The sequence below is a fragment of the Corvus moneduloides genome, chromosome 16, assembly GCF_009650955.1.
Source record: "Corvus moneduloides isolate bCorMon1 chromosome 16, bCorMon1.pri, whole genome shotgun sequence".
Lineage (NCBI taxonomy): Eukaryota > Metazoa > Chordata > Aves > Passeriformes > Corvidae > Corvus > Corvus moneduloides.
The window spans coordinates 3,752,742-3,778,354 of record NC_045491.1 but is presented as its reverse complement, the minus strand read 5'-3'; the positions used below and the strand labels follow the sequence as shown (position 1 = coordinate 3,778,354).

The 25,613-nt window shown below is 41.3% G+C and overlaps 2 protein-coding genes across 2 annotated transcripts in view; one reads left to right on the top strand and one right to left on the bottom strand.

Moving 5' to 3' along the window:
• Positions 1–1,416, bottom strand: part of GPR146 (G protein-coupled receptor 146) — a 48,954-nt gene extending 47,538 nt beyond the window's left edge. The window contains exon 1 of the mRNA XM_032125635.1: positions 1,063–1,416. The gene's annotated coding sequence lies outside the window, so the exon portion shown is untranslated. The remainder of the gene's footprint in view (positions 1–1,062) is intronic.
• Positions 1,417–1,542: 126 nt separating this feature from the next.
• The window catches only part of C16H7orf50 (chromosome 16 C7orf50 homolog), a 35,072-nt gene continuing 11,001 nt past the window's right edge, over positions 1,543–25,613 (top strand). Inside the window, exons 1-2 of the mRNA XM_032125640.1 lie at positions 1,543–1,753; positions 7,828–8,027. Of these exons, the coding sequence (XP_031981531.1) occupies positions 1,661–1,753; positions 7,828–8,027 (293 nt within the window). The 5' untranslated portion in view covers positions 1,543–1,660. The remainder of the gene's footprint in view (positions 1,754–7,827; positions 8,028–25,613) is intronic.

Here is a 25,613-nt window from a genome sequence, read left to right as displayed (position 1 = left end):
TTTCTTCTCTGTACCTTCAGAGCCAGCCAGACTTTGTACCCTACAGGCTGGGGATAAAGAGGTGCCGAAACATTTAAGTGGAAGTGGAGGCATCCAATCCCTCCCCAGCTCTCTCCAGCAGTAAGCATGTGTGTTGCTGTCAACATCTAATGATGACCAGCATCAGGGGGACAAGCATTGTTGCTCTTGCTCCACAGGCACCTATTTATTATCTGTCCCAGTGAATTCCTGCCTCTGCTGGAGAAGAGATGTAGCTATCATCATTTCTGCTTGCCTTGCAGAAGGCAGGCTTTGATTTCACTCTCCATGTCTCACTGAGGTCTACATAAATCACCTGAAATTGGCCAAAATCTTGAGAACAACGTTGTGATCTACAGCTGTTATCTGTGCCTTGCCCATGTTTGTTGGGGATAAAGCCTGTTTGCATGAGGGTAACGGCAAATACACACGTGCTGCATAAACCTGTGTTGGTCATTCCTACACAACGTGCCAGAAATCCCCCTTGGCTGTGTTAACAACTAATTGCAAAGCTCTTTTTGACAAAACAATCAGCCTAGCCCCCCCCCCCCCCCCCCCACGTGCATGTGAGTTGTGGTGCAGAGCAGCACATGGAACTCGGTGCAAGTATGTTCTGTATGTGGCTGCTATGGTGATTGAAATACATAAATAAAATAGATAAATATGGACCATATTAGAAACCCATTAGTGGCGCTCTCTCAGATCGCAGGCAGCCTCCAGCGTGCGGTGTCAGCCGTGTTCCCTTGCTCCGAGCGGGCCCGCGTGGAGCGGGAGCTCCTGGGGGGGCTGGACTTGTGCAGTGGCCCTGTCCTACCTTGTCAGCTCGCAAATTCAACACAAAACGGGTAAACAAAGGGCTTTTGTGCACGGTTTATAGTTCAGTGAGGATTAGCGGCCTGACACGGTTCTCAGACGAGGCAAGCTTAGCGTTAAGCCGCCCGAGGTTAACGAGGGCGGGCATGGGGCAGACTGTGCAGGCTGGAGCAGAAGGGTCTCTCGGCTTTTGGACCGGGACACAGGATTGTCAAAGCAGGTTCTGCTTACCTGGGCCGGCGTGTCCGTTACGTGTTCCCAGCGTTCCAGGTGCCTTAGGATGCGGATGATCTCAGGCACTTGCTCGCAGTCCTTCCCGCAGCTCCGGAGGTCCCCTCTACCGGCTTGGACATCCTACCCTGTTCGTGGGCTCCGGCTGGATCAGATTCCTGCTTTTCTTCCCCCTCTCACCTTTTAGCATTCTCTGACCGTAAAATCCATCCCTTTCCTGAAATGCAGAACGATGCACTTGTCCAATGAAGTTTTTTCCAGGCGGGATTCAAATTCCAAACAAGCCTTTCATTTCCTTCGCGCTGGGGGGAGAGCAAAGGCAGGGAGGCGAAGGAAAGCGCTCGCTTCCTTTAAATCCCCACCAGTGTCTTCGCAGCGCTGGAAGCGAAGTAGCTTGTCATGGTGATCTTCGGAGTTTAACTTTAGAGGGGGAGGGAGAAAGTGGAAAGCAAACTGAATGCTGTAGTGGAGATTTCTCTCTTCCCCCACTGGGCCCCTTGCCGACTGTTTTTATTGATTTCAATCACTGGAGGCTCGCTGGCTCTCAGAAGAAACACTGTGTAATGTGTTCTTTCCTGGCTTTCATTAAAGAAACTCAATGCAGTGCGGTCACGCTGCCGAGCTCGCCTGGCAACCTGCCTACACCCTGTGGTACCTCTTTCATTGGAGGAGATCGAGCTCGTGGTTTGGGGTTGGTTTATTTATTTTTTTTCTAATTCTCCAGCAAGGATTTCAAAACAGCCTCTGCTCTGCTTCTACCTCCTCTCGCAGCCCAAAGCCTTTTTAAGCCTCGGAAGAAATTGTCAGCACCACTAAAGGGGGCGACTTTGGTGGCAATGGAAGCGCCGAGTGCTGCGACAGTCTCGTGCTCCTTCTATTAAAATTCCTCTGCGTTTCTGGGGAGGGGTTAAAAGGGATGTGTGTAAGCCACAGGGATGTGGATACAAATGATTTCCAAGGGGGTTCTTTTTTTTTTTTTTTTTTTTTAATTCCATGTTCTCCTGATTGGTTAACATGGTTTAATTAAGAGTAGGGGAGTAAGCTAAATCCTTCAACAAATATGTGCAAATTCCTGGCCCTACTGTAGTTGCAAATGAAGCAAAACTGCATTCCCCAAGCTTGCAGTTGTCTCAAGTATTTCTGTTGTACTCAGGGCTGTGATACTGGTGGAGAAAAATGAGAAATACAATACGATCCTAATTTATGCCTTAGAACTTAATCTGCCACAGCACAGGAGTAGGTACTTTATAGGAGTAACAGTCTGTAAAGTGGAATTCAACAAGCTGCATTCTTTAAGTTGTGTATTCTGTGTGCCTGTAAATGCTTTCATGTAATTTAGTAAATTGTTCAATTCCTTCTTATTCAGCAGTTGCTAATGATAACATTTTATATGTTCTTTACAGTTGGCTGTAAATCTGAGACTGCAAAGATCACACAGTTGTAAATTAAACCACATTTCAAGCTCATCAAGCTGCATCTATTCTAAATTACAGCTGCAAATTTAGGGTGCTACCTGATCACTTGTGTTCCTGAGATACAATAGCTGTATACACAAGGAGGCTTTTTAAACAACAAAAACCAACAACATTTACATGACCACAAAAAGAATCCTTTCCTGGAGCAGAAAGATAAAAATGCTGTTCTTACTTAAATCTGGTTTCCTGCAGAACTTGTTTGAGGCTTCTCTGCCTGGGTTGAATCTACAGAAAGCTTTCCAAATCAGCTTAATATAAATTGTTGCCAGTGTTTTTCTTGCAAGGAGTTGAAATTCTAAAACCACCTAGCTTTTATGAAAAATTTTATCTTTTTCTTTGAGCAGTATATAACTTCTAAAAGTTCAGTATATAACTTTGAGCAGTATATAACTTCCTCTGCAAGCACCACAGACATTATTTAAGGAGTACTTCTACATGTTGCTTTTCATTTAAAATTTGCTTTCTGCATGGTAATGAAATTTCATATGCCCTCTCTGGTCATACTTCTTCTTTTCATAGGATGCTGAATGATAGAAAATAATTATTTAAATTCATTATGGCCATGAACTGTTCTATGCAAATGCTCTAGCTGTAGTTGTAGCACAGCTCTTTGGCCAGCCTTGGATAGTAAATCATTTGTCAATCTTTCTTTTACAAACCTTGTGTCTAAGGGTCTGCCAGCCTTTCTTCTCTGTGGGTTTTGAACTGTGTTTATAGATTCCGCTTTTTGTTTTTAGGCTGGCAGATGGCCAGTTATTTATCTGGGTTCATATGTATTGTGTGAGGCAGAAACAGGACGTTTTGCATGCTGATACCGTTCACGGGGCATTTGGGGGGCAAAAGGCTACTCCTAAGCAGAGGCCATTACGTGATGTGTCAGTAGCTCTTGGTCAGTGAACAAAGCCCCTTTTGACATTTTTCCATGTAAAAAGTTATGAAATAACATGAGCTTCATGAACAAACAAGGCGATACAATGCTCCTACTATGAAATAAGCCATATAATCCATTTCCCCTCCATTTTGAACTCTCTGGAGTTCAAAAATGTGGCGCTCTTTTTATATGTTTGTCACTGTTATTTATTCCTTTGAGTTTCTGCTGTTGCTTGCCTTGCTGTTGTACAGACTTGTGGTGCTGCGCTGGGAGAAAAGGATAAAAGTGTATTGGTGTTGCAGGAGCTGGATTCACTGGTTCTAATAAATAGTGAATTTGGTGTTGTGGCTTGGTCTGTGGTTCCTTCTATAGGTTTGGCAGCAGAGCCAAAACCCCGATCAGGCAGGAAGTTCAGACCTACAGAGACGAATCCCAAAGGCAAAATTTAATAGATGAGTATTCTGTTCATTGTGGCAATTCCTCAGAGTTTCTGACTCTGTCAACATTATTCTGTGCTGGCAGTGGACAACTAGGGATGCAAACGTGGAATTTTGAAGCAGTGACGAGTGCGGAGGAGGAACAGAAGTCTTTAGGAGATGTCTTCAGTTCTACTTAAGTGTGAGTCTGTCAAGGACTGGAAACAAATTTAAAAATGCACTTAGTACTCTATGGAAGCACAACACAATTAGTGTGCTGTTATTAGTGCAGTTATTCCCCTCTTGGTGCTGCTTGCTCAGCTACTGCAGTTCATAGTCCCCTCGCAGTACAAGCTTTTACGCAGATACAAAAGCTGCCCTCAAAAACTGCACCTGTTTGGTTCTGCCACTCTTGTTGCAGCAGAAAAAAAGGGTCAGATATCTTCAAGAGAACCTGAGCATCTTTTTTTCTGGTTTCTCTTGCAGTTCTAGTTATTTTTCTCTGTTCTGTATTGCTTAGCAGGGCTGCTTTATACTATTAAAAGTTTCCCTTCTGTGTGAGCTGGCTCCCCATTTATGATCGTAAGCTCACTTCTGAAGATCATTCATAAAATGTTTCAAATTTGTGCAATATTTCCAGATTACAAAGAATTATGGAAAACTTTAAATGGTATCTAAAACTGCCACAGCTGAAGCCTCCAGCTATTTTGAGTCAGATGTCTTGGACTATTTAGAGCATATTGCTATATTTACCCGCAGTTCAGAAGGTTGGAGACTGGCACTGGTGAAAGGCACTGTACTGGCACTCACAGCCTGGAGATGGATGGGGTATGATACAAACTTTGGGAATTTGCTCAAGGGTGCCTGAGCTCACATCTTCCTGCCCATGCAAAGCTGACATGGTCTTTTATGAGTGTAAGTGTGAAAGATTTGGGGGTCTGGCTTTTGTTCAAAAAATGGCATCCAGTGGCAATATCCCTTTTAGCACCTTTTCAGGCCTTCTGGAAAGTTTCCAAGTGGAAGACTCCCACCTCTTTAATCACAAGAAAACACTGCCTCTCCTCTGAATGTCATTCATTCAAGTGTGCTGACCTGGCCTGACCTTGTTTAGATTGAGATCTAATAAGCCCACAACCCAAGGTGGTGTGGTAGCTCTCAGCAGGCTTTGCAAATAAGCAAGTGTTGTGTTTTTCTGTGTGCATGTGGTTTAAATTTATCATGTCAATAAACAAGTGTCTCACATGCTCAAATAGGGACTTTACAATGTTGTAGTTAAGGCTAAATTGTAGTGCTACAAATTGTGATGTCACTTTATAAATATAGGAGGAGACAACCTGGAATATTTATGACCTCAAAACAATGAAGTCCTGTTGGTTGGGCTTTTTTTTTTTAGTTTAAATAATGATATAACACTAAAACTCTTAATCCAAATGGGTCACAAACATCTTCCAGAAGAACAGTCACACCACTGGTTTTGGGAAAACAAAATTAAAAACTAAGGCTGTTGATTTAAGGAAAGGAGAGGTGCATCAACAGATTAATAAATAATAAATACTGCTAGGACTTAAACTGCAGTGGGAGGCTTGGTTTTCTTCTTTCAAGTCCCAGGTTTGGAGGAAGGGGGTTTTTTAATACAAATTGTGATAAAATCACCCTCAGCTTCAGTGGGGACTATACCACCAAACGTAGGCATTTTCTGAAACACATAAAACCTGAGGTTTTCAAGTTAAAAACCAGTCTAGGACAGACTGTGGCCCGTCCTACTAAATTAACCAAATCAACATGGATGGATAAAAGTATATTTGAAACTAGAGAAGGTGTTTGAGCTGTTGTAAGGACTGTGTCAGTACATGTGCTGGGAGTCCAAGGCAGAAGCCTGACGTATCCAGCTTTCCCTGGGTGATGCTGTGGGCCAGCAGAAGGTACCTCCAGCTGTAAATCCCGACTCTTTCCTGCCAGGACAGCCCTGCAGGAGAACAATACTCTTGTGTCAGACAGCCCACGGCCCATCCATGCTGGAAACAAATGTTGTTAGGGGTCGGTATTTACGTTGGGACTTAGAGGGAGGGAGCAACTTGTTTTGTTTTTAATGGAGCGGTCAGGGAGAAGGATAAAAAGCTTTTTGATAATGCGAGGAATGTGGGGGGAAGGGGAGTTACTGAGATATGCATTTACTGTAAGTATGAAGAGGCAGAGGCCCCTTTATCAGGCTGGCTCTAATGATGTGCCACAGTCACTTTATTTGAAAGCTTCATGGCTCACAGAAAAGTAAACAAATTCATTACATTATTTTTAAAAGAAGATTAACTGTAGTGTGTCGTCTGTTGGACAGCTGCTGTAGTAATCTTTTACAAACACTTTATAAATGACCACCCTCAGTGTTTTCCAGGGCTTTGTGTGGCTGGATTGTTATTTTAGTAAGTACCAGGGTGGCTTTTCAAATGAAAACGTTGTTTCCTGTGTAACAATCCAATTCTACCTTCACCCTAAATATTATTTTGTTCTCAGCATGAACTACAGAATGTCTTCCATACAAATGCAACATATGTTGCTTTTTTTGCATGTGTTTGCAATGAATGCTGGCTTTTCCATAAAGGTAGCTAAAAAGTATTTTAAACAAGAAAAAGCAACTCCACTTTAGTGTCCTACTTCCATTTGTTCTGATTTCTGCTTCCTTAACCTTTCTTCAGTCTGTGAAAACACCAAGTTGAAAAGATGAGTCAGAGTAAGCTCAGATGATAGGTGAATTGACACTGAACAAATGTTTAGAGCCCAGCAGGTGTCTTTGGCAAGTAAGATTGTGTTCAGGTATTGTCTTGTTTAACATTCTTTGGTCGAATGTCAGCAAGAATAACCTTATTTAGCTCTCTGTCTGGATTTGAGTGTGAGAACACTCGACTGACACAAAGGAATGTAACACTAAGAACTTGTGAACTTACACAGTGGTTCTAACTAATCTTGCCATAAAGCAGTTATCTTGTGCATTCAGGTTTCAGTTACAGGTTTTTTGAACAGGTGAGGGAGGAGCAGAGAGAGGAGGAAGAGTACTTTTTCTCACCCATCCATGGATGTCCCAGGCTCTAGCAAAGGACCTTGCCTGGCAAGTACCTCCCTCACACATCTAGGAATGCCTGGAGTGAATCCTGTCTTGCTACAGAACAGCATTTTACTTCTACACAACGTGATCTCACACTGGATATTCCAGGATAAACTCAGTGTTTATAGTCAGATAAACTATTTTAAGCTCTTCATCTGTACGTGAAATATTTATTTTCATTTGGGATATACTGATGCATATATTTATGGTAATATGGTTTCAGATGTGAATAATTAACTGTTCTGTCTGCAACCTTAAAGAAATGTCAGCCTTTGTGAGGTATGTATCTCTATGTGTTTATTGAAGATTGTCCATATGTTTCCTCGAGATTGCTAAAGGATCTCCAAGAGGTCTTGGATGAAGGTGATGGTTGTCACAGCTTTGCCCTTGGCATAATCGAGAGGAAGCCTCTGCATGGCACACAGAGGTTTTCTCAGTCCAGGGAAGTGTGTGGTTACACAACAAACAAACTGAGGATCTTAAGGAAACCCTACTGCTCCCACTGAAATGTGTCTATGCTGAATAAACATCCAAACCCTCCATCCTCTGTGAAACAGCCTCTGCTGTTCACACACCCTCCTCAGGTCTGAGTGTGGGAGAACGAACAGCAAGAAATGTTAGAAATTATGTTTAATACATAGCTGGAAGGTGCTCGGGTTCCAGTAGTGCTCAGAGCAGCAGCAGCATCTGTAGAGGGCAGTTTGACAGATCTCTCTGAGTGCAGCATTTGCAGTTCTGGGAATTGGGCAGAGCAGAGAGGTGATGGAAGTACAGTGAACAGTACAAATATGAAACCTAAACCTTCTGGTTTTGAGTATTACCTGTGCCCTTTAATTACATTTATGCGTATTTTTTTCACTTTCCTATAGAAAGGTAAACACTTCATTTAAGTGTTAATTATTTCAGGCTACAAAAGAAGAGGAAGAGCTTATTGCAGAAGAAGAGGAAGAACTTACTCCAGAGGAAAAGAGAAAACTGGAAAGAAAATTAAAAAAAGAGCGCAAGAAGAAGGAGAAACAGCTGATGAGGGAAGCTGGAATCCCCATTAAAAAGGTGGAGCCCAAAAAGCCATCGGGATCTGAGCGGGCCCTGGCCTATTTAACCAGGTAAGAACAGTAAAACCACTGCAGGTGCTGCCTACAGAGGTAAGCTGTAAACCAGTAACCCAGAACAAGCTGTACCAAGCAATAACACGTTAAAGGAAATTGGCTGCAGTTAAGTACTAAGTTAATGTTTCATCTCAGTTGACACCCTGGAGGACAGTTGATCACCCCATTGTATTTCAACAACAGAGGGAGGTTAAGTATGGTGCAAGCATTTTGTAGAAGGGCAGCTCCTGTCCTGAAGATCTTCTGGTTGTTGCATAAATATCACAGGCGTAGCTGCACTTACAGAGATGAAAGGCACAATGCAAAAAGGATTGCATTGAGCAAATGAGTTTTGTTTCTTGAGTGTGCTGTTCTAGGCAGAGGACTTCCAGTTGTTCTCTTTATATAAGCAAATTCCATGGAGTGGTTAAGCATTATGGAGTCTGAATTTAACCACCTGCAGAATGTTTGGATATTTGTAGATTAAGACAGGATTTTGCCACTATTTTAAAGTTAATAAGTGTACAATGCCTGATTTTTGCATACCAAAGTGCACAGCAAGTATAGTGGCTGATTTCTGATTGGAAGCAATTATTTCATCCAGTTAGCACACCTATTAGAAGACTTAAAATTCCAGCACAAAGCAGAGTCTGTGGTTAAACTGAAGAACTGCAGTGAAGCACTCAGGGTACCCCACAGACAGTAAGAGGCCGTGTATAAACAGGAAGATAATGTTTATTTTTTTTCCAAACTGCAAAATACACCCTGGCTGTAAGACCTCCAGAAGACTGGCATGTTACAAATAGAGGGTTACCAGATGGAATAATTCCAGGGTTGCATCCCTGCCTGTGCTCAAAACTGAAGCATCCAGACTGTCTGAATTGTTATTTACCACTCGCAGTGGGAAGGGAGGAAATTAATTGCGTTCCAGGCAGAGGGACATGTGCATTTTTGTTACATAACCCTCAGCATGCAGCGATAGCAAAATGACAATAATATTTTTGATCTGGAAAACAGCTGGAGTAGTTCACCGCTGTTTTGAACTGCAAATGGATTGACAGTTAGCTTTGAACCATCTGCTCAGCCTGTTCTCTGGTGTGTGTGCTCTGTAAGTGGTGGATCTCCAGAAAATGGATTTCAGGTTTGGAAAGTAAAGGAACGAGCTGTGAGGTTTTGCTTGTTATTCCACTTCTGTATTCATTTTTGTCTTGTTACGTGGGAGAATATGAAATTATATTCAAACTAATATTTGAACTAATTTGATTCAAGAGTTTCACTTAACCTGTACCAAATTACCTTGAAATAGAAAAGCAGCTCTTTCATTTGGTCTTGTAATACAGAGTCTATGGGCTGTATATGCAGCAATAGGTTGTGAGGGATTATTTCAGCAACAGACAATCTGAATTTTGTCGACTTAACAGGGATAGTTGTAAGATGTTGAACTGCCAAGCAAACACAGCCAATAGTCACCATTCTAGCCCCAACTGTGCCAGGACCATCTTGCACCATTGTAAGTTACAGAAAAACAGCTTAGTCCTCTGACACCTCAGACCTTTTTCCAACCCAGTAAGACTGCAAAAGAAATAACTGGATTTAAAGGAATCTGAGAAGTAATATACTAGCTAGGGAGGGGAAACAAAAATCCAGGTTCTGGAAACACATTGCAAGCTCTCCAGCATATTCAGTGGATGAAGGATTTCAGTCTATGTGCATTTGCAGGGCTACAGACGTGTATAATCTGTGGGTAAGTAAATCATATAGATGCAAGAGATTAATATAATTGGAAGTAAACAAAAGAGTGCTGTGGATTTGTGTTTTGCCCCACCTACAATAAAAGCCTTTTATTTCATTTTATATTACATGACATATGTGTTGGTAAGTGAAGTGGCATCTGAATTCCCTGATGCAGCGTGAATCTCCTGCAGGACAGGTGGAACTCGATGTAGCATATGATAACTGAAACAGTCATCTTTATTAATTGGGGGGCTGTTTGCAGCAGGAGAGCACAGCTGTAGGAGGCACGAGGTGACTTTCACAAAGCTCTGCCTCATGCTGTCAGTCGAGGGGAGTTCATGAAGAGAGCATTGACGGGAGGGAATAAGGCACCCAGTGTGCAGGGCAGGGCTGCTCCCTGCATCCTGCTCTTCCTGCTGCTTTCAGAGCAGCCCTGCAGCGCTGGAGCTGCATTCCAAGGGCTGCATCGAGGCTCTGGCTCTCTCTGGCAGCCCTGCCAGCGTGTGCCCCCTCTGCTGCAGTCCTCCCTGCTGGCACAGCGTGCCACAGGCTGAGCAGGTCGTCCGGTGTTCCAGTTTTGTTATTTGAGTCTGAAAACAAACAATGCTTTCCAGTCTCCAGAGGGATCAAATTATCATTTTATTGGAAGGCCATCCTAGCTGGGAGAGGCTTTTTTCACCATGCACATGACATGGCCACATGCAACAGCAGCTGATGCCAGCTCAAACTGCAGCACCCAGCTGCTGTACATGAGGAGCTGGAGGGTCTCCCCTGTGAGCTGGGTGACTTGGACAGCCCAGGATTTTCAGCTCCTTGCTCATTTGAACAAGACCAGGCCGAGCATGAGCAGGTTTGCACTCCTGATGGAGGAAAAGCAGCCAAATGTCTCCTGTTTCCCCCCCCCCCCCCCCCCCCCCACTTTCTCTTGGCCTGTGTGAAAAGGAAAGGGGGAGAGAAAAAAAAGTCTTTGCTTCACCAATTTTTATCTCATCTTTTCCTTGGTGAGATGAGTTCAGGTGGTTCCCAGCACAGTTCTCTTCCAAGGCAGCAGTTGGTAGAGAAAAGTCACTGCTGTCAGATCCTCATCTTACCCACGGAGCAGACAGGAAGATCTGAAGATACAGAGAGGATTAAAAGTAGGGAGCTGAAGCAGAAAGGTTATAAAACTCTGAAAAGGGAAAAAAGAAAGTGAAATAATAGAAAAACCCCAGAGTGGTACTGAACAGAAGAGAAAAAAACCCTGTACGATTACTGCAGAGGAATAGGGGAAAGCAGGAGAGAGGAAGTATTAGTGGCTAAATAAAGTGCTCAAATCTCTTCCTTTTAATGATGACATGCCTTGTTTCTTTATGATGGTAAGTGATGATTCAGATTTAAAGGGAATGTTGGATTGTCTCATTGCTGCATTTCTTGGGAAAGCTAGAATAAAAATTCATCCTTTTCTGAGTATTAGGTGACTTCAAGTGAAAAGATGTTGCAATTCTTGAGAATGGTAATTAGGTTTAATTATAACCTGACTGACCTTCTGTGGTGTTAAAATGTTGGCAGAACTTGTTTGTCTTGGCAAGCCACCCTCTCCTAGAAGCTGCTGTTCTTGTGTTTGGCTTGGAAAGTTCATTGCCATATGGATCTGCACATATGGATTTCTCCATCACCCATCAAAGGAATAGAGAGAGATCTGAAAAGAACTCACTAAAAGAATGTGAAATTACAAGATTGATATTATCTGAAGTAGAAATAATAGATTAAATTATCTGGATGTGTGCTGTGAATTACCTAAGCCTTGCAGTACTATTTATCATGTGCTAAAATTTGAAAAATAGGGTGCTGAACTACAATTTAAAAAAAAATTATTGATGTCTTACTAGTAGTATATGTCACTTTTCTTTATATAGATCTTATTTTTCTCAAGTCTAATTTGAATTCAGGCAAGATTCAGAGAATGTCAGAGGTTCCTTTAAAGTAAAAAGATGCTTTTAGAATAATAGAAACCAAGGGCATGTTACAGAAACACAAAAGTGAGAGACAGGCAGAATTTCCCATGGCGTGGGGAAATGGTCTGATTCTGCAGATCCCAAGGTGGTTTTTGCTGAGTGTGGTGGCAGCACTGCTGACAGTCCTGGACAGCCCAGGGCAGTGGTTTATCTGCTGGGTTTGCAGAATGGAAACAGATCTTGGTCCTCAGTCAAACGTTGTTACAAACAGTGCCAAGCCTGGGAGATTTTAAAGCTGAAATGTTCTTCCTTTCAAAGAATACAGAAATCTGAGGGGTGTTGCTGGAAGCATTTATTTTTATAGTCTGGTATTTTTTAATATATGTCATATGTTATATAGATACAGAAACAGAAATAACATGTAGAAAGTATATCAAGTTTTTACTCTTCTGGAGCAGAGGCTGTCTGGAGAAGGGAATCAAGAGGTAGATCAGTGTTCACTCAGAAGCTGCTGATTTTTGAAGGAACAAGGAGAGGCTTGTGCTGGGCTGTAAAGCGAGCAGCAACTTTTGAGATTTGTGGCCAAACAGCTCAGATGATGGTGGCCCTTCAGGAAATCACAAACCCATTCATCCAACCCCATCTGGGGCAGGTGACTCTGTTGGAGGAGCTTCTGCACAAACACAACCATGCTCATTGATGTTGAAAACCGGTTTCTAATTTTAAAGTACCTCGAGCAGCCTTCTGTCACATTTAGTTTCCTTTGTTGATTCATAATGTTTTGAAGTTGTTTTACTGCTTACAGGTTACTTGTTTAGCCATGGTCAGTGATGGCTTTTGATGGTTGATTCTGAATTTTAGTCCTTCTCATTGCTTGCTGGCCTAAATTTGTATTCATTTCAAACTTGGCACTGGTGTTGATGTTTCACCATCAACAGTTTAAGCTTTTAGATATTAACTGATGCACTAGAAATCTAAACATACACAGGTTTTTTTTTTTTCCTTCCAGAGACTGACTCCTTGGGTTGGATAGCAACTAACATTAGCATTTAGTGGCATTTCTCCTTCCCCTGCTCTCCCAGATGGAGTTCAAGTTTGCTTCCTGACTGGAAGGTGCAGCATGTATCTAAGCTCACCAGTCACCTTGAATTTCATAAAGTATTGGAGAACTGCTCAAGTGATGAATCTCAATTAGCCAGTAACAAAAATAGTGTGTGAACTTAAGAGAAACCCTTGTAATTAGACACAGCAGCGTTCCTGAATTCCCTTCAACAACTGGGGCTTTAAGGTGTCTTGAAAGAGCCACATTTCCTCAAAGATTAGGGGAATAGTGAAGGGGAATAGTTTTGCTTTAATAATCCCAGGACTACTTTTTAAAGGTTCTGGGGCAAGCATTAACTATGGATGTAATTAATCTATTCCTACATGCTTTTAGTCATTTTGTCATATTCATTAGTTCCATAAGAAGGCTCATGAATCCAGAGTCAGATACAGGATAAATTTGCATTTGGGGTTGTTCTGTGGCTGTTTTATATGAACTTGGGCAGGCACTTGCTGCTATCTGATTTCAAAGGCTTGCACTTTTCCTAATACTCTAGAGATCAGTGAATTTGTTTTAGCACTTCTCCAAGTTTCTATATTGCTTGGCTTTTAATTTCTACCAGGCCTGACCTGCCTCTAAGTGGGATTCCTCTCCTTGACCTAAATCAGTGTGTCTGTAAGGCTGCAAGTTTTCCATTTGATGTTAATAGTTGGGCAGATCTTCATTTTCAAGGCAGCCACTGTCTCTGTTTGTAGTAAAGGAGTCTCTGCTTACTAAGAGTGAGTTACCTTATCATTATCCTACACTCCTTTGTGTAACTTCAGTTATACTGGGTGGCATCTGATGAAGCCACCTCAGTTTGTTTGCAGTTCCCTAGCAGCCCTGACATTACTCACAAGCTCTACAAAGCTCTCTGTTGCAATGCCCACACCTTTCCTATTTTTAGCCAGCAGTTATTCTGGTGGGGGTAGGTGGAGGGGGCATATTCACTCCACAGATTTTGTGCTGCTTAGAGCTGTTCCGTTATCGTGCTCAAGCAGATTATCTTCTGCAGAAGACAGAGCTTGCTGCTAGGGTATATGAAGCAGCAAACCTATTAAGCAAGGTTTTTTAAACCATTGTATTTCCCCACAGTTTGTAAATACTTCTCCCATCCTGGTGTTTACATCCTGCTTGTGGCTGTGTTGGGTTTCTCAGTCTCACTGCCCCTCCAGTGAAGCAGCACATCCATGATCCTTCATCTGTTACTGCTCCTTCCAGACGCTGATGTGCTCTCTTGCTCTTCTTTGAATTCCTGTGCCTGTGATCCTTCTGGAAATGCAACACCTGGAAACAAATGTGGTTTTACTGGAGCTGCCTTCCAGCTCCTGCAGAAGGGACTGAGGGTCTGTGATTCCTCCCTGCTCCCTGTCACTCTGGCTTTGCTTTGTGGGCAACAGCATTGGATTCTTTGAGCCATAGAATGTTGAGATTTCACATGGACTTTTCTGAACAATAAGAGCATTTTCTTTTTTTTTCACCCCCTCAAACTGTTACTGAGTTTTGTGTTAATGACAGTGTTGGCATGAATATACCACTATAGCCACAATACATTTTTCAGGGTTTCTCATCCCACTTCAGCGTGCAGCAAGGCAGACACACTCCTGTTTCAGAGTTGGCTTTATGGTACCCATTTCCAGGTGTCAGTGTTCTCATTATCATCTGATTATTCAAACTGTGCATTTAGGATTCTGGGACTGTCACATTACACTCTCAGTAACAGCGCCATACAGCTTCTGCCTGTTTAATCAAGATGTCTGGTGGCAGCCTGAGTCGATGATTTTCATTCCCTGTGATAGAGTCTTTGACTTCTGGATTCACTTTTCTGTATCTTGATGGCAAGTGATATGGAGATATGTGTTGGAGACATGCCAGTGTTTTTCTAACCCCCACATGACATCCACAGGATGTCAGATTGTGCAGAAATTGCTTTTAAACTGTTATTAACTTCCTGCTAGGTTAGCTGCTTTTTATGGTTCTAATACAACAATTTCACTGCTTTGCAAGAAGCACATGAATATCTTACTCTTAATTTAGTGAGATCATGCAGATTACTGTTCCTTATCTATATCTGGTCTTTTTCCACTTATAAATATTGCAGCTATCCAGAGTGAGTGAGCCAGACTTTGTGTGAAGAGTGCACACCAAAAAAAAAGGTCTTCTGCTCTTCCATTCAAATCCAGTTTTGCAATGCAGATGGTTAAAGAGATGCCTGCACTGGCACTGAACAGAGGAAGGTGCCTGTGCAGGAGTACTTGGGTCTGGAAACTGAGTAACCAGTTTCACACTCAGATGAGCCTGAATTAAGAAGTTGTGGCTCTCTGCAAATGAGCTCAGGCACTGCATGGTGCTGATTTTTAAGTGACTTCCAGAGCCAGAGTGGGCACCAAGGCTTCTTGAGCTGCTGCTGAAGATAAACTTGTCAGTTCAAGGTAATGCTGACAAATAATAGTATCATTTACTACACAACTCTAAAAACAGCAACCAAAAGAAGGAACAACAACAAAGCCCCCCTTTTAAGTGGCTCAGAGCCAATCTTGGCTATTTTTACCAATAATTTCTGGGAAGAAAACAAACCTTATCTGTAATACTATCCTGGAAATGCTCCAGATGGATAGAATTACTTTGTAAAATAATTTCATTCTAATAATCTCTAGCAAGTCCTCTCCATAGTCATGGATTGAATTGTGAAGATCCTGGATACTTAAAATATTTTTGGATGTATTTTACCATTTCCAGCTTGTTGGATAAGCAGCTCTGGTTTCTAGAGACAAAATAGGTGTTTGGGAGATTCTGATATGTCAGCTTCTAAGACTTTTAAGCTTAGTTATACCTGGAAGTTCTGAGATGTTGCAAGTATTTCTGGGGTATTCTTAACTCATTCAGAAGTAAGTTTTAGAAACATTAATGATTGCATGATTTTCCAGCCAAATTAGTAAATGCTTATGATGCAACTCATTCAACTGAGCTTTGGAAAAGCAGCTGGACTAACACAACTTTCCCTGAACCAAACATTTTATGGTTTAGCTATTAATATTATCCTGCATAAACTACTTTTCTATAGGGAATGGTTTTGGAGTAGCTTTCTTTTTGATTAGCACTAATGTATGGCTTGAGTGGAGAAAGCAAGGGAAGCTCAGGTCCATGCTAAATTTCTCTCAGTCAGAGTCAGTAGCTGTTCCATCTTTCAGAATCTGCTCCTTGTCCTATTTAGTTTATGCGGAGGAAAGAGATTTCTAATTTCCATAACCATAAAAGGTGACTAAATTTAACAGAAAAATCAGAATAGGGAACTCTAATCCTGCTTTATGGCTCTAAATCAAATTATTTGTCTTTCTAAATCTTTGAATTAATTTTATGGAAGGTCACAAGTACACCTCTCAAAGCATATTTCAGTAAAAGCTGCAGAGTGATTTACTTTGGAACCTTCTGTCTCTTTGCACTTCTACCATTTTTTCAGTGTGAAACAAAGCTGTCAAAATATTTACTTGGGCATTTTGTTCAAACATTCTCATATGGAAATGCTGTATTTAATAACATCATTAACATGAATTCACAAATCCTTTCATCTGACATCTATCATTTACAGGATCAACTGAAAAATACCTGACTGCTCAGCCCCATCTTTAAAGGGGTTTTTATATGTTTTTTAAAAACCATACTGTCTCTATCTTCTCCCCACCACAGTAATGATAATTTGCTTTTCCATAATACCCTTCCTGATAGCATATCACAACTGTGTTTTGATAAATGAAAAGTCTTTTGACACTGATTTATTTATTCTCGTTATGACAGCTTTTGAGAAAGTGCTATGTTACCCCATTTTTCAGGTGATAAATTAAACAGTGATGAAGTTTGTGACTCACCAAAGTCCCTGTACTGTCCAAAGGTCTCCTTTCAGACAAGTGACATGAGGGAAAGTAGACATAACCTTCTTCTCATCTGAGCACAGGCTCTGTTGTCTTTGGCCCTGTACCAGTGCCTGCTCCCAACAGACCTGCAGGATTTTTCTCGGTTGCTTGTTTTGAAAGTGAAGTTTGCATGGATTTTGTTCTGTAGTGGCATCTCAAGGCAGTCCTGAAGGCCACTGGTCTCTGGTGGGCATGCAGGCTTAATGGATTAGTATTCCAAACCTTTCCATGGGTGTCTTGGGAGGGGTTTCTGTCTTCCACGGTTGGGATGTCCTTGCAGTTGGGCTCCTTGCCAGTATTGCTGCAGGTGATCAGAACAGCTTTATTCCACTTCATTGCTGCTGATAGAACTAGGAACAAAAATTCCCAGCTTTGCCATGGATGTATGGTGATACTTCAGATGACTTTATGCCTGAGGAGGCTTCCAGTGCATTGTTGGTGAATTGTTAGGGGTTTTTTTTTCCAAAATTTAGTTTGCTTTTATTTATTGATAATTTTATCAGCAGGATGGTTACAACGTCTCATAATTCTTCACATATATGTAGTCACAACTATAAGTTGTATTAGTAATTAACTGCTGGACTGTAAAGTGCTTCCTCAGAGGAGGAAAATTAGATTACACGCATTAAATCCATGAATACTCAGGTAAAAATAGTTAAGATTTCTTTGTCTGATTCTCTTTCCCGTAAAAGAACATCTTGATTTCCAAACCTGGTTAAGGAAATTTAATGTCTCCTTTTTTAATAACTCATTTCCAGTAAAATAAAATTTAGTATAAATGAATTTTCTTAACAGTTTATTAAATGTAGCCATTAGATATTTATCGCTGAGATCCGGCTTTCATCTTTCCATAGTATTATACAAAAGAGATTGTATCTAATTGAATGATTAAATAATTAAGCAGCTTTAATATATTATTTCATCTGATACTAATTTTAGAAACCTTGTAAGACATATTAGGGAGATTCAGAAGTCTTTAATAACAGACCAGTCTGCTTCAGGACTGGATCCTGACAGTAAGGAGACATCTTCAGTCCTCACTGAAAACCTCACACAAGCACTTTGATCTTTTCCATTTGTCTTGGGGGAGAATTTGGCACTGTTCAGGTCCAATAAAACCAGAATAATTAAAATAATCCATTTCACATATAAATATTACAACAAACTACCTCTTGATATTTTTAACTAAAAGCAGATGGCAAGGTTTATTTGCTTTATTTTGGGAAAATTTCATTTGCAGTGAGCTTGCATTGAGGGAGTGTGAGGCACAGCTTTTTCTCCAAGCTTCTGAAGTCTGCTCCCCCCAGGCTCCCCAAACTCCTTGCCTCACTCCTGGCTCCAAGCCCAGGCATCCCATCCTTAACCCTCCTTCTGGCTTTGAGAAAAGGCATTTTGTGCTCACCCATCTTCTTCCATTCAGACTAGGTTCTTGACATGGCAGAAACGCGAAAGGGAGTTTTTATGTTTTCTCTGTGTCATAAAATTCATATCTGGGAGAATTAACACCGCTACTCACTTCCTCAAACACATTCAAACTATTCATCCAGTGCCCAAATACTCGTAGTAGTGGTGAGGAGTTTCGTAGCTCTAGGGAATCATTTAGACTAGTCAGCCAAAGCCAAAATTAAAATTTAAAATGCTGTTGGCAATGATTATTAATCAATTAGCTCCAGGGAGCTGTCAAGGCTTCCTAACCAGAGTTAGAATAACAAGAAATATTTTTGAAATAATAAAACTAGATCCTTAATAAAACTTGTCTCCTCCTTCACACATATATTAATATGATGATGCCTAAAAAGGTATCAGTAATTACTTTTATATGAGTGAAATTGAATTGGAATGAGAGCCATCTGCAGGAAGCAGTAATTGGTAGGTCCATTTCTTTAAGCATACACGACTTAAAATCTTAGTAGTGCAACACATGTCACAGGGTATTAGAAGAGGGGAATCTTACACTGTCCTAAACACCTTGGTGTGACAGCAGATTTTATTGTGCAGTGAGAGAGAGCTGAATATCTCAGCTAAATTGAAAAAATGTGAGTGGGCTGTGAACTGCTGAGTGCTTTTAGGTTGATCTTGATCTTGATGTTGTCCCTTTTTAGAGCTCTTCTGCAAAAAGAAGAGTAAATCATTCTGTAAGATTACAACTTGGGAGATTCAGATGCCATGGGGTCTGCAACACTCCATCTCCATCCGCCTCTGCCATAGTTCCTAATGAATGCAGCCGTGGGATGTCCAAATTGGGATGTACCAAATGACAAGGATGGTTGACATCTTTTTTGTTTTGGGGTTTTTTTAAGGCTTCTATATATATTCTTGTCATTGGTCCAGAATAGCCCCAAATTGTGGTACTTCTCAGATGCACTATAAGAGCCACTTGTGTGATAGGTCATTTGAAGAGGGCTACATTGAGTAGCAAAAATGAACTCTGCCTAACTAGCCAGTAATAAAAATACATGGATTTCATTTAAAATTTAAAAAGCCCACAAATGTAATTGCTGCAACAGTGCATCGAGGGCTGGTATCCAAATTAATAAATAGCAGTTCTTCAGTACTGTCCTAAGAGAGCTCACTTTGGTAAAGGGGCTCAGTAGGAATTTGACAGTCCAATATTTGGCAGTTTGGCAGCTGTATACCTGCAGGACATGGCCACCAGAACAGGCCAGCTCTGTAGAGGAGTTACAAGGCCAGTCCTGCAACACAGGCTCAAGGTTCAGCTTCCATCTGAGGGAGGGATTTCCCGTTTCCTGGAGGGTGCATGAGGGAATCCTTGGACAGCACAAGGGATGGGATTGATTTGAGGCCAGTTCTTTGTCAGGGTTGTCAGGCAAGGAGAGGAACACTGGTGGTGTCTCTTCACAGATGCTGCTGCCTGGCCATCCTCCAGACAGCTGGGCTGGGTTTCACCCCTCAGGTTCACTGAGACCATGATCCACCCTCTAAGCAGCTCCTGTTCCTCAAGGAGGTGGGGAAACCCTATTGGGAAACGTGCAGAACAGGATTTGAATCTTGTGGGGAGGAGAGAAGGCCAGCTGGGCTCCCTGCAGCTGGGACTAGATCTGCTGGATGCTGAGCCAGAAAGGAAGAGCGTGCCTGGTTCTGGGATGTAGGGCAGCTCAGCATTTGGCATCTCCTTAGCAGAACGAGAGCGCTGCTTTTCTTGGTACAGTGAAATGCTGCTCTGGACTTTGGAACTGCAGAAGAGCAGTTGTTGGCTGTGGAAATCCCTTCGGCCTTCAGGAACACCCAACCTGACAAATCGAAGACATCTGGGTACAAAAAGACAGCCCATTTTCAGCAGTGCTGCTGATCAGTGCCACAGCTGGATCAGGCACCTTCCCAGGGTGCCAGCATCACTTTGCAGCCTCAGGGCAGCCTGAAACAGCCCGTGCAGAGCTGAGGAACACAAACCTGTACTCAGTGTAACGAGCAATAAATTGGTTCTTGGGTGTCCTGGCTGGTTCAAAGCAAAATCAATCAGCCAACATCTTCAGTATCCAAATCCTCCAAGTGGCCATTTGTTCATCCCTCCTCAAAAACTTTCACAGATAAAGTTTCACATGAAGTTTGTTTCTCTTCCAGCTTTTTTTTTTTTTTTTAGCATCGCTATATGGAAAACCATGACACTTTCATACACTTCTTGTGTTTTATTAATAAAACCCAAAAGTTTGGGTGGTTTGTTGTTTGGAGTTTTTTTTTTGTTGTTGTTTTTTATTGGGCTTTTGGGGGTTTTTTTTTGTTTTGTTCTTTTTGTTGTTGGGGTTTTTTTTGTGGGTTTTTTTGGTGCTGGTGTGCTTTTTTGTTTTGTTTTGTTGTTTGTATGAACCTTTAAAGTTTTAGAAGCTGATTTAAAATTTTAAAAGCAATGAAAATGAGCTACTCAGCTTGAATCTGTGCCCTTGCAGGAGTGTTCTGTACCACAGTCAGAGATTTTTTGGTGTAACAGTAAGGGAGAAGAGAATTGACCATATTTGTTTTTTCTGGGTAGCATGAGGGTAGCATATCCCCCATCTGATCTTCAGAAAGCATTTATATAAATGGACTTTTGCCAACTTTTGGAAAGGATTTTACGTGCAGCTGGCTCCTTACATGCTTTTCATACAGAGTGTGAGGCCCTCTTTATCTCCTCGTACCCCCCAGGATGTTCTTCATGGGAGGGAGGCATAACAGTTGTTTTCATTTTCCCTTTCCCTTATTTCTGGTTCAGGCATCAGTGTGACCAGAATTAAGTGCAAGAAAAGATGGACATCTGGAGAGGAGATGGGACTTTGGGATAGCACTTGGTTGTATATTCCTTGCAGGGCTGTGAAGGGCTCAAATTCTATTTTTTATTCTTCTTCGGTGATAGTTCAACTCCTGCTTTGTGTTCTTTTTATGAATGTATGTAAAATAAAAAGCACATTTAGCTTAGAAATACAGTAATAGTAGCTATGGGCTTTCAAGCCTGACCTTTTTGTTATTACTGAAAACAACAGCAAGTTCTCAGCATGTTATTACTGATATATATATATATATATATATATATTTTCAAATCAAAATGCAGTTTTGCTGCAGGTGGGCTAATGCAGATATCAGCAAGTAAATAACTGTATCAGGACAATAATTTTTAAAGAAATTATAAAGGTTTTTTTCCCCAGTGGAATGCTGTTGGCATTTGCAGGTGGGTTGGTGTCTATGAGAAGCTGAATCACAGGGAGGCACCCCACGTGTATTGTTCCAGGTGTAAGAGATAGGAGCTCTGCTCACGACCTGCTGCATGGTTTTGAGGCATTGGTACAATTTTCTGGGTCAACTTTTCTTCCCACCAGTCATCTGTCTCATCTGTTTACACTTGAAGCTCTTCAAGGGAACGTCTCATGTTGTGTTTGAACAGAGCCTGTGGTGGGGGAGGAAGAGGATTTCTAGCTTGGCTGAAGCTGCAGGATGCAAACATAATATAAAACGTTACAAATAATGGCAAGTGATAAAAGTACGTAGAATAAAAGATAAGCTGTGATAAACATTTTATGTAGATTTAATCAAAGCTTGGCTTTATGGCACAAAGGCCCCTTCCTTTCACTTTATAAATACTTTCTAAGAAAATCCTGTGACCTGTTTGCTGTACAGATACAATCTGTCCTAATGCTGGACATCAGGATGAAAATGGGACACTTAAAAGCACATTTATTTTTTCCTGCATGTGTGATTCCTAAATTGAAAAAAAAAAAGCTTCCTCCTCTTGCCTTTTCACAAGTCTATAGTTATTATACTGTGTCTAAACCAGATGGAAGAATATATTAAAAAATGTTTTTAAACCACAGATTGAAAAATGGTGCCAGGATTTTCAACCAAAAATGTGGCACCGATTCTAAAATCTGTTGACAATTTTAGAAAGTTTTCTTTTGGCAAACGAGCTCCATTAGTGTCTTTTCTCTCTTCCAGGAAAATAAGGAAAACCTTTATCTGAGTCACAAGTTAGTTAGATTCCAAACTGGATTTGAGAATATCAGCATAAATATATTAACTTTCTCCAGGAGCTGGGAAATAAACAGACTCATCCATAACATGAGAAAAACACGGTTAAAGGCTACAGTTGTCTCTTATGCCTAATATTGGGTCTTGCCACAGATCTATGCTTCCAGGATTTTAACTACAGCTGTTCCAGTCTAGTCTCTGAAAATCTATTCAGAATTTAAATTTTGCCTATTCTTTCCAAATGAGGACAATCAGCATCACATGCACCTGAACTGACATTTCTTCTTACATTGGACTGAGCGATGAAGTTCACCATGAGGCAGCTTTCTGGGCATGCAGTTTTGTGTGGAAAACCAGACTTTCAAAAAACATCTTTGTAAAAGTAAATCCCTTTTAAATGCCCCTTAGAGAAATAGAAGAAACTCTGAGTACCCCCAATAAAAATAAATACTTTTACATTTCCCTTTAAATAATTGTATGTGTTATAACTGGAGGAAAAATTATTATTCCTGCTTCACTCTATGCACTGTTGGGGCATATGTTAAGCTTCCATGCATATCCATATATTTTTTATATACCTATATAAAACCTTCATCCACAAAGTGCCTCTTCTCCCACAAGAGCGAGCTTATGCCAAATTTTTGCTCCCTCCATGCTGCTTGCAGGGGTTCCAGGGAGCCTCTTTGAGGTGCAGTGTTCCCTGCTCACCTGTTGGCCATATGTGCATTGGGCTCACCTCTGGACTGACCTGATAACAGCATTCAGAGTTTCCAAATTCGGGCCTTATAAGGGCAGTGAGTTGCCTTAAACACCAGGGCATGGGGTTTTAAAGGGGCTGCTCTTGTATGCACTGCACTGTGAAATATTCCAGCAGATCCCTTGAGTGCCAAGTGTTTCAGCAAGGCTTTAAATATCTTTAAGGGAATTTTTTGGAGTATGGTTGTTCTTTATTGAGGAAACACCTGTTATCCACATTTTACAGGTAGGGCAATGAGCTCAGAAATGATGCTGTTTGCAGAGAGTTTGGGGAATAATGCACCTAACCTGATTCCTGCAAGCCTTAATCGTGTGCCATAACTCCTGTTCAGCCTTCCTTGGGGGGTTTGTAGAAGAACACAGGTGATCCTTAAGGACAGGTTGCAGGCTGGTGAATAACTGGTGTATCAGAACAGAAAAGAACCCAGATGAATGAGGTGGGAAGAATGGGACCATTTTTGTGTAGTGTAGAATGCTGCTTTTAACGTTTTCCATAGATCTTTTCAGTTTAAGCCCTGACTTTGTTGTAATGGGCCAGACCCATGGCTTTGTCTCTCCTTTGAGGGAAACTTGGGAATGTCAGGCATGGGATAAATCACAGGAGAGCAGCAGGAGGCTGTGCTCTGAGCTGGTCCTCAGGGCTGGAGAAACCTTTCAAGTTAATTCCCTGATGCTAAACCCGGGCTGTATGCTGGTGAAATCCCAATTTGGTGGCAATCTGCTTTTCCTTGGATAGATAGCCAGGCTGAAAGGTGTATCCAGGGTGGGCTGCTCTGCCAGGGGCACTCACCTGGAGCAGTGGATGTATGTGAGGCTACGTGTCCTTGCATCTGGCAAGCTGCAGTGCTCTCGTGTGCTCTGGAAGGTGTCAGCAGTCACATCCCTGTCAGTCTTTCTGTTTTCTTGAAACTTGTCTCCTACCCAATGATAATTTTTTCAGGTTGAATCAGTAAAAGGGTTGGTTCTCAGCACAGAGCTTTTCTGCACTCAGTGATTATTTGCCAGTTGTGACAGCTCTGGAGAGCTTTGTCCTGGCCAGTAGTCTCAGCAGATGCATTGTGTTGACTTCCTGAATCCAATTTAAAACAATAATGTTTTTCTCATACTGTGTCTCTGGAACCAATTTTCCTGCTTTCCCTTCCCCATCTCCTTCTCCCTGGACATCCCAGCGAGAGCTCTGCCCTGCACACCACCCGTTGCCTTCTGTTTGCCTACTTACACTGCCTCAATTTCTGTGTTTTGGGAATAGATTTATGGGAGATGCCTGTAGACACTAAAAGTCATTTATGAGATAGACTAGTGAGAATCTTGGGCAGCTTTTCTACATAAGACTCTCCTGCTAAAAAACAAAAGCCCAAATGTAAAATTTCCCAAGCTGCTTGATTTATTTGATTCATTTCCTCCGTCTATTCAATTTCAAAGCCATTTAGGATGATCATTTGCACAAACATTTAAGTTCTCTTTAACTAAAGTCAACCAGTGTGTTTTTTCAATGAGCGGGAGCTCATGAGAAAGATTCAAACATTAGCTGTTTAAAGAAGGCGATTAGCGTTTGTACAATGGATTGAAAATTAGCCCGAGGCACACTGGAAAAATACATGTTTTACACATGTATATTTTTCATCCAATTCCATAGTTTGTATTAGATCCTCACACAGATAATTCTAGAAGCTACCAAGTGAATTCAAACTGCGAAAGAGGTTGTGATTGTCTATAAAAACAGGGGGTTTAACTGTAGCGTAGTTGGTCTTGCTCTGTATATTTGATCAGTCAAAGGAAAAGCCTTTTCTCCTGCTGTAATATGTCAAGGAAGCTTATCTGCATGTAAACAGCAAAATGAGACCTCTCGTGTGTTGCAAGGGTTGAACTTCTCTAGTTTAAAAGTTGAGCATTTCTAAAAATGTACAAATGATGTCATCCTGATAAAAAGAGATACTGCTCTCACTTTGTCATGGAGCGATACTTTCCATAGATTTTAAAGCTGTCACAGGAGTAGGAAAAAGCTGTCATAATCAGAGGAATCAGTGGAAAAGTTTTATTTTAATAACTGTTTGGGGGAGCAACTGTCATGGTATCTGCATTAAAGATTGTGCACCCATTATCAGGAGTGTTTTGCCCACAGTTTGATAGGAATTCGGGTCAAGAGAAGGACCATTTTTCTGAAGAGGAAGAAACAGGAGTTGTTGATACAGCCGTGGTTGGCGTACCAGTTAAAAACTTAGGAGTATTTTCTGAAAATACAAGTACACCTATAGCTATTAAGGAAAATACTGGTTTTTCTTGTTGTAATAATTTAGTGTTTGATTCTAATAGGACAGGTCACAAAATGAAAGAAATGGCTTGTGAGGCTCTGGTGCCCTAATGGACACAAATGTACTTTCTGCAGTTGATTATGGTAAAGTATTTGTTGTTTATGTGAATTATTGTGGTGTATACAGAGCAGAACCTTTCAGGAAGACATACTAAAGCTTTTGTTTGTTTCTACAAGAGAATTCACAGGAGTGGAAGTCCATATGGAGTCTTGGATGCAGGAGTACAACCACTTGCCTTAACACGTAGAAGAGAGCATATGGTTTTGGTAATAGGTTAATAAGAGCAATTAACCTTATAGTGCATTCATTTGTTGGTCTCAGTTGTTTATAAACTAGGTAATAAAGATATTTTAACATCCTATAGTTTTATAGGAGATTAAATGAAATCAGGCTGTATTTTTCAAGTTTTAATGCCAACAGTA